The sequence below is a fragment of the Erpetoichthys calabaricus genome, chromosome 9 (genome assembly GCF_900747795.2).
Source record: "Erpetoichthys calabaricus chromosome 9, fErpCal1.3, whole genome shotgun sequence".
NCBI classification, from domain to species: Eukaryota; Metazoa; Chordata; class Cladistia; order Polypteriformes; family Polypteridae; genus Erpetoichthys; species Erpetoichthys calabaricus.
The window spans coordinates 75,746,339-75,761,285 of NC_041402.2; the positions used below are offsets into that span (position 1 = coordinate 75,746,339).

The window sequence follows — 14,947 nt, forward strand, 5'->3', positions numbered from 1 at the left end:
TGGTCTGATGAGACAAAGATTGAACTCTTTGATGTGAATGCCAGGCGTCACGTTTGGAGGAAACCAGGCACTGCTCATCACCAGGCCAATACCATCCCTACAGTGAAGCATGGTGGTGGCAGCATCATGCTGTGGGGATGTTTTTCAGTGGCAGGGACTGGGAGACTGGTCAGGATAAAGGGAAAGATGACTGCAGCAATGTACAGAGACATCCTGGATGAAAACCTGCTCCAGAGCGCTCTTGACCTCAGACTGGGGCGACGGTTCATCTTTCACATTGACAACGACCCTAAGCACACAGCCAAGATATCAAAGGAGTGGCTTCAGGACAACTCTGTGAATGTCCTTGAGTGACCCAGCCAGAGCCCAGACTTGAATCCGATTGAACATCTCTGGAGAGATCTTAAAATGGCTGTGCACCGACGCTTCCCATCCAACCTGATGGAGCTTGAGAGGTGCGGCAAAGAGGAATGGGCGAAACTGGCCAAGGATAGGTGTGCCAAGCTTGTGGCATCATATTCAAAAAGACTTGAGGCTGTAACTGCTGCCAAAGGTGCATCGACAAAGTATTGAGCAAAGGCTGTGAATACTTATGTACATGTGATTTCTCAGTTTTTTTATTTTTAATAAATTTGCAAAAACCTCAAGTAAACTTTTTTTACGTTGTCATTATGGGGTGTTGTGTGTAGAATTCTGAGGAAAAAATGAATTGAATCCATTTTGGAATAAGGCTGTAACATAACAAAATGTGGAAAAAGTGATGCGCTGTGAATACTTTCCGGATGCACCGTAACTAGGGTGGCACAATGGGTAGTGTTGCCATTTATGGATACCATGTTCTTGGTTCAGATCCTGGGCCTGAATGTTGTATGTGTGGAGGCTGCTTGTTCTCTCCATGTCAGTATGGATTTCTCACCTGGTGATGCCCAACTGGCCCTGTTGTGGTTGTATGAGTGGGCCCTGCAGTGCCCAGATAAGCATGGATCACCGCACCCTGCACCCAGTGCTGCCAGGATAAGCTCTGACCCCCTGTGACCCTGGATTAGGGTAAATGGGTCTGAAGATGAACTGTGTTGAGAATCTGCATATTAATTATTAATGATACATGCAGACCCTGAACATTTCCTTTACAACCCATCCATTTGCTGAGATACGAGTGCTGCAGAGGGTACTACTGCTACCAAATGAAGTCAGCATTGTGGGTTTAATTTGTGTGCATAGGTTTTCTCCAGATGTATGGGTGAGTTTTTCTTTAACAAGGTAACAGTTAGATTGACCACTTTGATGTGTACCCTGTGATGGACTGGTATCTAGGCCATCACTTCAACAGCATTATTACATGTTACAAAGCAAAAACAATACCAGTACATGAAAATATTCTGAACATAAACCTCTAATAAATCTGTAACAACGTTTGCTATTTTTCCTCCTTAAATCTTTATTAAAGGGATACACAGACAAACTCTCTTCTCTTTTCAGGGTGTTCCCCTCTAAATCTGGTTATGTGTAGGTCATTCATCTTATCAAGTCAAAGCAGTGAAAGCTTCACATTTTGAAGGAAAGAGGAACGGTAAATTCATTATAAGCTGCTGTATCATTCTAATAATATGAAGGGTCAGGGCTGCTGTCTTCCTGGTCCTTGAATCGGAGTCCAGTCTCCTGGCCGGTCATTGGGTGTGTGGATTTTTTATGTTCTCTCTGTATGGGGTTTCTTCTGTAACTCTGCTTTCTGTGAATTTTTGTGAATTTCCCATTGGGATTAATAAAGTATCTATCTATCTATCTATCTATCTATCTATCTATCTATCTATCTATCTATCTATCTATCTATCTATCTATCTATCTATCTATCTATCTATCTATCTATCTATCTATCTATCTATCTATCTATCTATCTATCTATCTATCTATCTATCTTCTTCCCTCACCTCAAAGATATACATGCTTGGGCTAAAAGTGAATAAGTGCACCCCGTGATTCTCAGATTTCTTGCCTTGTACTCAGTGGCAGCTTGGATAAGCATGTGAACTCCCCAATACACAAAATACGTCCTTATTTTTTTTTCTCTAAATGATGTGTGTATTTTGGATAATTGATCACAAACTTTGTGTTTTCAGTTCCAGAATAATGGAATCTGACGGCGCAAGATGACACAGGAGGACATCACCTGTTGTGTGAGAAAATGCAAAACAATCCCAAGGGTTTAGTAAAGGAAAGGCCGGCCAGGAATTTCTGACTCTTCAGATTTTATTTTATGATCAGTTGGCAAAATTAATTTGAAGTAATATTGCTTCAAATAAAAACTGTACAGGAAACATTAGAATTAGAATAACTTATACAGAACAGAAAGGGTAAACATATAGTAAATATTCAGAGAAAATATGATTTTATAATTTTCTTAATAAGCCGCTGATCTGATATTAGTTTTGCTCACTGCTCTATAACATGAATACATATTTCATTGAAACCATTTAATGAAAGAAAAATAGAAACAAAATAAAATTGGCTATGTTTAGAATGCTATATATGTATATATATATATATATATATATATATATATATATATATAAATGTCAAAATGTGACTAACATACTGTAAAAATAACAACAATAGGGTCAGCTGCTGAGGTCCATTGTTGCTTCTGAACATGGCTGAAGTGCTTTCTCCATCCATGTTCCACTTTGCAGATCTATATGTTTTCATAGCTTTCTTTCAGGTATGTGGTGGGCATCATGGAGTCCCAGTAGCACCTGCAATACCAATAGCAAGAGTCAGTAGGATCATTGCAGACTTCCAAGATGTTGGAAGCATACTTATGTAGTCTTACAAATAAGCCTGGCATGTTACAAGCCTCCTGAATACACTGTCAAGTAGCCTTTAATTACCCAGCACACTGACCTGGGCACACTGCTGACTTCTCAATCTGTGACGGCATCTCCCTTGTTTGAACAAGCAGGCAGTGCCAGGTAAAGCAGCTGGGAAGGCAGGCACATATTGTGTTTGGGGGAGAAACAGAACAGACTCAAAACAGCCTTGAATATGGCATAGTAGTGGCACCTGACACAGCACCGTCAGTGTACCAGGAACCACAAGTCTGGTGCAGCTTTGTCTCAGGGGTCGCCAGACAAGAGACATCACTGTTATGGTGGTCAAAAATAGACCATTCATGAAAAAGGACCCCAGTAATCTAATTAAAGGGCAACGGCCCATAGGAACAGTGCCAAGAGAGGCATATGATGGCAAAATGAGTTAACGTTTAGGGATATCCCTTCAGACATCTTAAGACGCAGTTCACCTTTTCAGATATGAGAAACTGATTTCAAGATACCTCAAAACATGTTCCTTTACATTTTAAGATATTTGCAGTACATTTTGAGAAATTTCAGATGCATTTCAGGATATCTCAAATATATTTTCAGATGTTTCAAAATAACTTCCTGTACATTTCATGATAGCTCAGATAAATGTTAAGATATTTCAGACTGATTTTGCATGCATTTTAATATATCTGAAATATCTCAGAATCACTTACTGTGAAATTTCCTGCTGGGACATCTTTGTAATGAAATGATTTGGGGAAGGAGCTTGCATGGGTCAATACCTCTCCCGGAATGACAGAGGGCAGCCCCCTGGATTGCTACGGTGCCACAGGCATGGAAGCTCAACACAGCTGGGGCGTGTGGCCACGGCCAGGGGGCGCAAAGGCAAATGGCTGAACCACACCTGGAAGTACACCTGGATGGAGATCATTGGACACCTCAGGCACTTTCAGGTGCTCTATGAAAGGAGCTGCCTCACTCCATTCAGGGAGCCAGAGTCAGGAGGTGGAGGACAAAGCTTGCGGGAGAAGGAGTGGAGGTGGACAAGAAACAGAAGAGAAAGAGACTGCTTGTGCTTATTGTGCTTATTATACTGTGAGGGAAACGAGACAAAAGTGCTTCTCACAGCTGAATAAACGTGTATTGTGCTGAACTTGTGTCATGGTGTCTGTGGTTTTGGGTGTTTGGGGAGTTGTGCACCTCCTGGTGTCCACTATATATATATATATTGTGGTAGGCGGCCAGGTCCCATGCCCTTCTACACATAGTCCAGGGGAGCAACCATGAACTACTCAATACCTCCCCCAGGATGCTTGGTGGCAGACTCCCTGGCTGACGATGGTGCCTCAGGTTCCCGCAGGGCTCCATGGGAGATGGAGTCTTCCACAGCCTGGTTGGGAGCTCAGATGGCCACTAGGGGGAGCTGCATAGAGTCAACAGCCCGGCTGGACGAATCTTCAGCCCCACCCGGAAGTGCAATTAGCACCAGGTGGTCAAGCACCTGGAACGCTTCCGGGTGGGCTATAAAAAGGGCCAGCCACCACCACTCGAGAGCCAGAGTCGGGAGGAGGAGGACTAAGCTTCAAGAGAGGAGTGGTGATGCCAGAAGGGCGTGTTTTGGTTTGGTTGTGGTTTGTGCTTATTTTGGGACTGTGTTGTGCCTGTGGTGTTCATGGGGAAGACGTGCCCCACAGGTGAAGAAAATCAACATTTTTGTGTTATTTTATACGTGCCTCCGTGTGAGTCTGTGCTGGGTCTGGTGCTATACAACGCTACTGTTACAACATATACTGTATATATATATATATATATACACACACACACACAAGTTTTTTTCTTTTTAAAAATACAATTTGTATTTGTGATAGATTGAAAGACAATTTGACATGTCCTGAAAAACATGTACAGATACCTGAATTGGATTTTAAGATATAATGAAAAGAATTTGAAATATCCATACCTTAATTTGAGTCAATGTGAAGATACATTAAAATACAGTTGAAGATATTTTCATGATATTTCCAGACACCTTAAAATAACATCCAGGGCATTTTAAGGTATCTTAAATACTTTTCAAGATATCTTAAAATAGCCACTTGTACATTTCCAGATAAGTTAAATGCATTTCAAGATATTTTAAAATCATTTCCAGTATGATTCAAGATACTTCAAATTCATTTTAAGATATTTTAGGATGATCCCTTTGAAAACATTGCCAACTTCATAGGAAATAATTTTGAGATATCTTGAGATAGATTGAATTAAATTTCAGAAATTTCCTACAGACTTACAATATGTGAGATATCTCAAAATGCACGGACAGTTATTTATTTTGAGACATCATAAAATGCACTTGAGATATCTCTAAAGGAACAATGCATCACTTCAAGATATCTTTAAATGTATTAGAAATATATTAAAATGTATTTAGGATATCTCTCTATTATAAAAGAAAATCTTGAGACGAGACTATTGCCAAGAGATTTTTTCAAGTCCCGCCATCCTCTCAATCACGCCCATGGTCCTCTCACCTCTCATTCGTGTGAATGCTTTTGTTCCTGCTCTCTCAGCTCTTACAAATTTTTAAGTTTTCCTCACTTTAAGTTCCCAATAAAAGAAGACTTATTATGTCCAAATCTTATTGAAGAATTTCATCCCAAAGGGTTTTCAACAGAAGACATGAGTACACAGGTAATCCTACCACCGAGAAATGATGAAGTCAAATGAATTAATGTGAAAATTGTTGATCAGTTACACAGCAAATGGGTTAAATGTGTATCAATAGACTATGCTCTCGAACAATTCTGACATGTAAAATTTTAACAGGTGAGAAAGGTAATGTAGTACATTTTCCGTGGATAACATTAGACACCAAGGGAGATCTTGATATGCCATTCGTATTAAAACATTTACAGTTGCCAGTTAGAATAGATTTTGCTATGACAATTAACAAATCACAGGGACAAACATTCAAAAAAGTCGGATTATTTATTAGAGAAAAAGGAACGATATTCACTCACGGGCAGTTATATGTTGTGTTGTCACGATGTAAGTCCAAACACGGAATCAAAATTCAATGTGAAATTGACGAAAAGTTCATTCAAAATATTTTTTTACTGAAGTTTTACAGTAAAAGTGTACGTTTAAAAAGTATTTGTGTGGTAATTTCAAAGCCAAACAGAATGAAAATGTATAATATAACGAATACCTCTAACGCAACATGAAACATAATTTTCTTCCAATTTATTACATTTAGCTATTTTTTACTATGGTTAATTACTTGCTGTAATGTAAAATAGTTAGTTCTATTATGCATATGTAACAATTTCCATGAAAATAACAATCTGTTTAAATTGTACATCCACTTCCCCATATGCGAGCGGCAGATCTGTGAAGTGGCTGGCGCATAGCGCTCGCCTGGGGGTTGGCAAGCGAAGTGAGCAGAGGATAGGGTCCCCTAGTCTTAAAAAAAGACACATTTTCCGACATATGAAATTCATTTTAAGAGATCTTAAGGTCTATAAATGTTGATTGACCTTCCATAGAATATAGCCTTTTCATGGTGGAGTAAGGCAGCTGATGTCACAGAATCAAACACATCACATGGAAGGACTGGAAAAAGCATCACCAGGTCTGACAAATACAGGTCCCTGGTAGATCACAATCTCACTCAGGTAGAAATAAAATTTGCTCCATGGATACATCCTGCTGGCTAGTGTACTTGGATATCTGTGGTGAGCACTTTCATATCAGGATTGTAACAGTATCAGAAATATGACACTCAATTCAAATCAAGTCATAATGTATTAGCTACCAAATAACCAGTTTTTGATCCAAGTGAGCATCCAAATTTGGAATAGAGAACCATCCCCAGGCAAACGCAGGACATGTTTGAGTCACAATGGCCACCATGGCTGTATTGCTGTTTTTATACCTTTCTGGGCCCATGGCTTGATCATTACAAGTTTTCCTGAGTGCAAATGGAACTCTAGCTTTCTATTGGTTTAGTGCGCCTAATAAAATGGCAAGTAAATCTTTCTTGATCTCCAGGCCTTCAGAGGTCTTTACATTTGGCATGATCACAACAGAGTATCAGCAGATCAAAAAAATGCAGGTGGAAGTGCACTCGTGATCAGATTGTGATTGAATCACTCGGACCACATTCAGAGGTGGACAGAAATGAAAAGAACCACATTTAGCACAAGTGTAAGTCCAAATGCTTTTACGGTTACACGAAACAAGAAAGCAGAAGCAAATTTCATGTTGTGCACAGAAGGTGATATTGGAAGCAGTGTGGACACTGGAGATGTATTTTAATGCCAGATATAAATGTAATCTGGTTAAGTTATATATGGATACAATCCAGATACAAATCAATCGCATGTTAGTGCCAGGTATTAAGGGGGCATCTGTTCTAGATCTTTTTAGCCATCAGTTATCATTTTGCTAAATTTCCCCTTGGGATTAATAAAGTATCTATCTATCTATTTTTCTAAACATTGGTGGTTGCTGAAGTGGTCCTCAATGCCTATGTAAAATGCTTTGATGAATTGGAAAAGCTCTACATACATGTAATTAATTAACCTGTAAAAGAAGTGATTTTGTTAGACTTCTAGCCTGTGTGCTCCCTTATCTAATCTCTGATCAGATTCATAACATGCTGGGGGGGTTACAGGGACACAACTTTTTTTTGGGGGGGATACTAGAGAGCTTTGCCCCATTCTTGCCTCAATCGCCAACCCCCCGCCGGCCTGTGCTATGCGCCAGCCACTTCGCATCTCTGTTTCTCGCGTATGTGGATTTCACTTTCACCAAACAACAACTCTTTTAATTCTCGGGGATACGCCTCTTCATTGGGAAGAAACTCTACTTTTCCCTGATGGCAACACGAATTAGATGATCTACAAGTCTCTGACTTAAAGTTTAAATCCAAACAATATATTCAATCTCTTTTCGCTGTTCCGTTATTTCACAGAGTAATAATTTCTGTTTGTTTGCACTAATGTGATCTTTACTATAATTTTTTTGAGACTTTTGAATTTTAGTACTTTCATTATCTCTAACCTGCTCTGCATTTGTATCATGCCAACGTTTTTGAATTCTTTACAATGTACAACTTTGCCATCTCTTGGCACAAAGTCTCGTCTCGCAGACATGAAAGTATCTCTATAAAAAAGTCAAGTCTTGTCCCAAGATTTTTTATTATAATAGAGAGACATTTGTTGAGGAGTTTGAGCAATAGATAGTGGAGTGTGACTAAGGTGCAGGGTGTTGCCTGGTACTTTATGTTATATTAGCATTGTTTAATGTTGTGTGTCTCTTTTTTATGTAAGGACTTCCAGTACAAAACAGGTAAAGATAAAATGGATACTTTTCCAGGACAAAACAATACGTGCCACTTCATGGAACAGCACAAATAAGAGCTCCCATTGAGAGCTTTGATGGCATGACATTAAATAATGAGACCTTCTACACACTTTGTAAAAAATGGTTAAACACAATGTATTCCCTATTTAAAGCAATATAACATTTGAGGGTATTGTTTTGAATGCCTCTGTTCTAAAGTTGGGAATTAAATTCAAGCATTTCTTATCCTTGAAAGCTTAAAGCAAATTACAGTTGGATATCAAAGAAAGAGACATGAGTACAGCTAGCTGTACTGTAGGCACCAAAGCAAAATTCAGGTTCCTTAATATTACATTTACATTTCAGGCCTCACCTAAGAGAAGAGTCTCCACTTCTTCCTCTTCCTCCACCTTTTTAACAATCAGTGCAAAGAAGATTGCTAGGAAAACAACCTTGTGGACAGGTAAAAAAAAAAAACAAACAAATTTATGTTAAAATGCCAGTAGTGGCTTCTTACGAGTTACTGTATGAAATTTTGGGCACTGACTGCATTTCTTTTTCTGTAAGTATTATTGTTGAATATTGAATATAAATAAGAGACATCCAGGAGGTCAAATAGGAACAGTGAAGATTTGGTGTGTGAGGGGTTGGCTGGGTGCTTGCAACAGTGGAGAATTTTAAGAAGGTGCATTAGCTACAAAATGATGCCTATTTAGCCCTATATTTATGAACTAGCAAAATACCCGCGCTTCGCAGCGGAGAAGTAGTGTGTTAAAGAGGTTATGAAAAAAAAAAGGAAACATTTTAAAAATAACGTAACATGATTGTCAATGTAATTGTGTTGTCATTGTTATGAGTGTTGCTGTGTTTTATATATATAAAATACACACACACACATATAAACATATATATACATATACATATACACATATATATACATATCTACATATATATATATATATATATATATATATATATATATATATATATATATATATATATATACATATACACATCCACATATCAACATATATATATACACATATATACACACACACACGCTTTATGGGTGATGATTGTTTTACTCTTTTTATCTTTATTTTATTTTATTGTAGAATCAACTCGTATCTGCGCACAGCAGGGCAGCCGTGGGCGGATGCGTATGGTGTATTCACTCCATGTTATCATGCATTGCGCTGTCAGTGGTATTTTGATAAAAGAATTTGAACAACATATAAGAAGCGTATAAATTATTAAACAGTAAAACATTAACATTTAAGAAGTAAAGTTACATGAAGTACTACTGCAGTGCCTTCGGGTATACCTCATTTTTTGTTTGCCCATTACATGCTTAAATGTATACATTTTTTGGTGCACCTACCCGAGAACACGCGACATATAACCGAGCGTGGGAGAAGCATGGATTTTAAACACGCGTTGAGTTCATCTGCTGGTCTCCCTCGTGGAATAACTGGTAATGTTTCACTAAAATCTACAGCGAGTAAAACGACATTACCTCCTATTTTTTTTTTTACGATCTCTGAGATCTTGCTTTTTTCGGTTCAAGGCTTCATAAGCTGTTTTATGTTGTATGGTGTACTTATCCCAAACCATCATCTTTGAATGTTGCAAGACTTTCGCCTTGTATGTAGATCGGGGTAATTACATTCATTGCATTCCTAGTCTGAATCACAATCTGATTGTATGGGTGGTTACCTGGCACTGTAGGGTTGGCACCCGTCCTTTAAAATACAGAATCGTGCCGCGTTTGAGAATGAAATTGCGCGTCCCGTTTTGAATCAATACTGGACGGGATTTATCCCGTATTTTTTTTATCATTTTTTTTTTAAAGCAGCGTCTCATGCAAATCATCCCACACGCATTTTATGAAGATGCCTCCTTTCCTACTTTTGATTGGGTAATACTTGATGTCATCGTTTTAACTGTCCAGTGAGGAGGGCGTGTCTTTTAAGTAGAGTCTGCAAAGTGTTGGCACTGAGATGTGGCGTCAGCGCCATAGTTGAAGCCCCTAACGTTGCGGTCAGCAAGTCGGCTAACATCCGCCATGTGCCGTCTTTCACTTGCGAGAAGCAGATCATAGAATGGTTGAAACTGTTGCCCCTAACGTTGCGCCACGGCGTGTGGTTCGTTTATACCTCGTGTCTTCTCATTAAACTTTTATCTCGCGAATATGTTATTGCAATCCGCAGCAGGAGCGTTTCTATAAACTTAATTTAAACTTACGTTTTACACCGTGCTTTGTTTCCCTTATGAACATGCTTGTATGCTTAACTCGCTCCGTTCTCAATTGTTTAATTAATTTTTTGCTCTTCGCTGTTTGCGGCTCTTCCTCCATTTCCCCCTACTTCGTTCTTTTATCTCGCGAATATGTTATTGTAATCCTTAACGGGAGCGTTTCAATAAACTGATTGAAAATAGTTTTGCATTTACCTTTTTAGTAAAAGGCGAGCTTTTAAGCCTGAGAAATCACCCCGTAAATGCACACGTTTAATTGGACATGTGTTAATATGTATGGTTACACAGTATTAAAAGACAGTGAACAACGTCAGTTACCTTTGTTCCCGCGTTTGATAAAAGGTGAGCTTTTAAGCCTGAGAAATCACCCCGTAAATGCACACGTTTAATTGCACATGTGTTAATATGTATGCTTACACAGTATTAAAAAACAGTCAAAAATTAACGTCATTTACCTTCGTTCCCGCGTGCGACTCGTGGTGTAAATCTCTTCCTTGTTTTTAGTTCACGTGATTACGTAGGAGGCGTGATGACACGATACGTGACTCCGCCTCCTCCATTACAGTGTATGGACAAAAAATATGTTCCAGTTATGACCATTACGCTTTGAATTTCGAAATGAAACCTGCCTAATTTTTGTAAGTAAGCAGTAAGGAATGAGCCTGCCAAATTTCAGCCTTCTACCTACACGGGAAGTTGGAGAATTAGTGATGAGTGAGTCAGTCAGTCAGTGAGTCAGTCAGTCAGTCAGTGACGGCTTTGCCTTTTATTAGTATAGATTAATGATTACGCCTTACTATATTTTAGATGTATTCACCGTTCTTCTGATCAGGTTGTTGTATAAACTGTTGAGTTATTTGTGTAGATCTAGCAGAGTGGGGAAGGGTAAACTATGGTCTGACTGATTATAAGAAATCATTTTAATTTATTCATTATTTTTTTTAATTTCATTTAATTTTTTAAAAATCAAATAACACTCCATACACATAAATCGAGTTTTACAAAAAGAAAAAGGTTCGAAATAAATCAACCCCCACCCCTGAAGAAATTATTTTTAAAGTAAACTATCAGAGCATATAATGAAAAATTAAGCAGTAAAATCCAAAATTTCAGTGCACTTTTTGTTTCAGCAAAGCATCACAGGCCATGAAGTAGCATTTATAGGAGTTGCAGCTCTTACCACTAAGACCCCTTTGGAGCTGAGTGTGTGCCTCTTACCAAGCAGGTAAATCTGTGAAACAGCTAAGGCCAGGCTTCTTGCTCCCCAAGTGTTTATGGTGCTGATTTAAGTGAAACCCTTAGTCTGCTCCCTCAGTTATACCCTTTAAGTGAACGCTGAAGGCTCTCTGCTTCTCTTTTGCTTTTTAGAGTTAGTCATTCACTCTCGGAGATGGACTCCACTATTCATTATAGTACTGGACTCTTAAATTTATTTTACTGTTTCTCGTCAGCTTCTTCTTTATTGAATTTCTTTTTTTTTTAACAAGTGCAGTGAATGATATGAAAGTAGCACCTTATGAATGACTCTGTAAATATGTACAACAAAAAATAATACAGCATATATTTGATCAATGGTGATCATTTTTCTATCTGTTAACTAACAGGCTAAACATAGTTATTATATACTGTATGCATTTCATGCGCTTCCTTTGGAAACAAAATGTGAAAACCATAGAGGCCTTTTTGGCACAATGGTAATCAGAATATTTGAAAACATCAAAAAAGTAGAAAAAAACGATAGGTAAGATTTTCAATCTCCTTTAATGATTTGAAGATTTCAGTCTAGGGACTAGCTAAGGCTGAAGTAATAGGGCTTTGTTCTTTGTACTACATGTTGGATCATTTCCAAGGTGGTCATTCTAACTTTTTATTCTGTGTACGACTTCCCATCTCATACACTAAAAAAAGTATAACATTGATGTTGTTCATTCAACGTAAATTTTCTCTTTCAAGCAACTTAAGATTTGTCATTTAGTGTTGTAGCTTGAAATATTTGATTTCAGATCTCAATCAAAGTAAAAAATGTGTAAGTTATGGTGGAGGGAATAAACATAAAAATCCTATTTCAGTTAACCTAATATTTTAGGTTGTTCGTGTGCTGTGTAGGAGGGGCTGTTTGTATATTTTTCCGGTCGAACTTTCCAGCGTGCTGGCTTTCCAACTGCTAGAAAAGAAGAACACTTTCCTGAGTGGAGTGGACGTGGCTATGCAGGTCTGGTCATTTTCAGCAGCAGACTTTTATAATGAAGGATTTCTGGAAGTAACCCTGTTTCTCAACTGTTAATTTTAAGTATAAGAACTCATAATGAAACATACTTTCAACAAAACTGTAGAAACATTTAATAATTTTTTGTTGTATATTTAATATTTACACTGCAAAATGCTTGTGAATTTGCAGTAGATTTTTAAATAAATATAAAAAGTACAGCTTTGAAATGTGTTATGTTCATAATATTTCTAATATCATAAAAGCAGGTTACGACCAATAAACCATTTTAAATTGTAACAATTTAAAAAATAGATTTACTTCAGTATAAAATAAGTGAATTACACCCAATCACTCTAAATGATTTGCCTCAACATAAAAATTGTGGGTTCAATAAGATAAAAAGAATTATATTGGTTCAGATTGAAAATATTAAGTGTGAATCATTACCTTAATTATTTTAAGTTGAATGGAGGTTATACTTTTTTCAGTGTACTACACAAGAATTTATTCCTTTACATGACAGTTTTGCAAGGTAGGTTAGTAAGTACTGTATGTCTGGCACCTCCAGATCAATCAGATATTACATATGTCAGTCATGGTCTCAACTGAGTGCCATTGAGCCAAACTCAAATGTTGCCTGTGAGGCAAAAATAAATTTTTGTGGATACTTGACTGTCACACCTATGTGAGCTTGTCTTGGAAGGCTTTCTGCAAGATCCTAGAGTGTGTCTGTGGGAATTTGTGGCAATTTAATTGTAGTAGGATGTTGTACTGTGTTAGCCATAATGGATGCAATAAGAAGTCAGGCAAAATTACACCTTTTATTGGCTAACTAAACAGATTACTATATGCAAGCTTTCTAGGCCGCTTAGGCCCCTTCTTCAGGCAACTTGTAATCAAAAAGCGGCTTAGAAAGATGTCCCAAAGATGTCCATTAAAGTTGAGGTCAGGGCTCTGTGCAGGCCACTTGAGTTCCTTCACACCATGTCTTTATGGACCTGGCTTTGTGCACAGAGGCACAGTCAGGTTTGAACAGAAAAGGGCCTTTCACAAACGGTTACCACAAAGTTAGGAATGCACAATTGCCTAAAATGTCTTTGTATGCTGTAGTATTAAAGGTACCATACACTGGAACCAAGCGGCCTAGCCCAAACCATGAAAAATATCCATAGACCATTATTCCTCCTCTCAAAACTTCACAGTAGGCACTATGCAATCTGAATGGTGGAGCTTTTTAGGCATCTTCCAGACAGTGAAGTGTGATTCATCACTCCAGAGAACATGTTTTCATTGCTCTGTATTCTAATGGTGGCATGCTTTTCATCACTCTAGTCGATGCTTGGCATTGTGTATAGTGATCTTAGGCTTGTGTGCAGCTGCTCGGCCATGAAACCCATTTCATGAAGCACCCAACACACAGTTTTTGAACTGATTTTTCTTCCAGAGGCTGTGAATGATGGAACAGAGAGTGGGTGATTTTTATGTTCTTCAACACTCTGTGGCCCTACTCTGTGAGTTTATGTGGCCTACCACATTGTAGATGAGCTGTTGTTGCTCCTAGACGCTTCCACTTTACAATAATAGCACTTACAGCAGAGCAGAAATTTCACGCACTGACCTGTGGCTAAGGTGGCATTGTATGACAGTGTCACATTTGAAGTCACTGAGCTCTTCAGTTTGACCCAATCTGCTGCAAATGTTTGTCATTTGAGACTGCATGGTTATGTGCTTGAATTTATGCACCTGATAACAATGGCTAAGGCTGAAACACCTGAACTCAGTAATTTGGAGGGCTTTCCACATATGTTTGGCTGTTCTACTGAGTCTGTTTGGTATCTCCATATCCATCAGATACTATACTATGCAACTTTTAATGCAATGCAATGCAATAATTGCATAATTATATCTGGACCACCCTGTACATGTGTTCCACGTGCTAGCTTACATCATGTCTTAACGTATGTTTTCATGAAGAGCAAGCTCAGTGTGAGTGAATGTATTATTATGCACTGAAGTGAAGGTCAGCGTGGAGAATTTCATTTACAGTAAATCAACATGGTTGCTGTCTGCAATGAGCACAACTCATAAAAGTCAGTCAGTACTCAGTAGGAATTATACAACAACAGTAAATTCCAGAAAAAGTGATCATTTTTCCAAAATAACTCCTCCACTACTTTGCATCTGGATCCCCTGTCCATTGTAATTCTTTGGAATTAGCTGATGTCTCTAGAATCAGCACGTTTTATGTGCTCTATGTGCTTCACTATTTGCTTATAAAGAACATTCTTTGTGATACACCATAAAGTTTGATGAATGT

General features: G+C 38.2%; 1 protein-coding gene across 1 annotated transcript in view; it reads right to left on the bottom strand.

Moving 5' to 3' along the window:
* Positions 1-2,226: 2,226 nt before the first annotated feature.
* The window catches only part of pkd1l3 (polycystic kidney disease 1-like 3), a 39,420-nt gene continuing 26,699 nt past the window's right edge, over positions 2,227-14,947 (bottom strand). Inside the window, exons 19-20 of the mRNA XM_028809769.2 lie at positions 8,539-8,617; positions 2,227-2,750 (exon numbers count right to left, since the gene is read on the bottom strand). Of these exons, the coding sequence (XP_028665602.2) occupies positions 2,731-2,750; positions 8,539-8,617 (99 nt within the window). The 3' untranslated portion in view covers positions 2,227-2,730. The remainder of the gene's footprint in view (positions 2,751-8,538; positions 8,618-14,947) is intronic.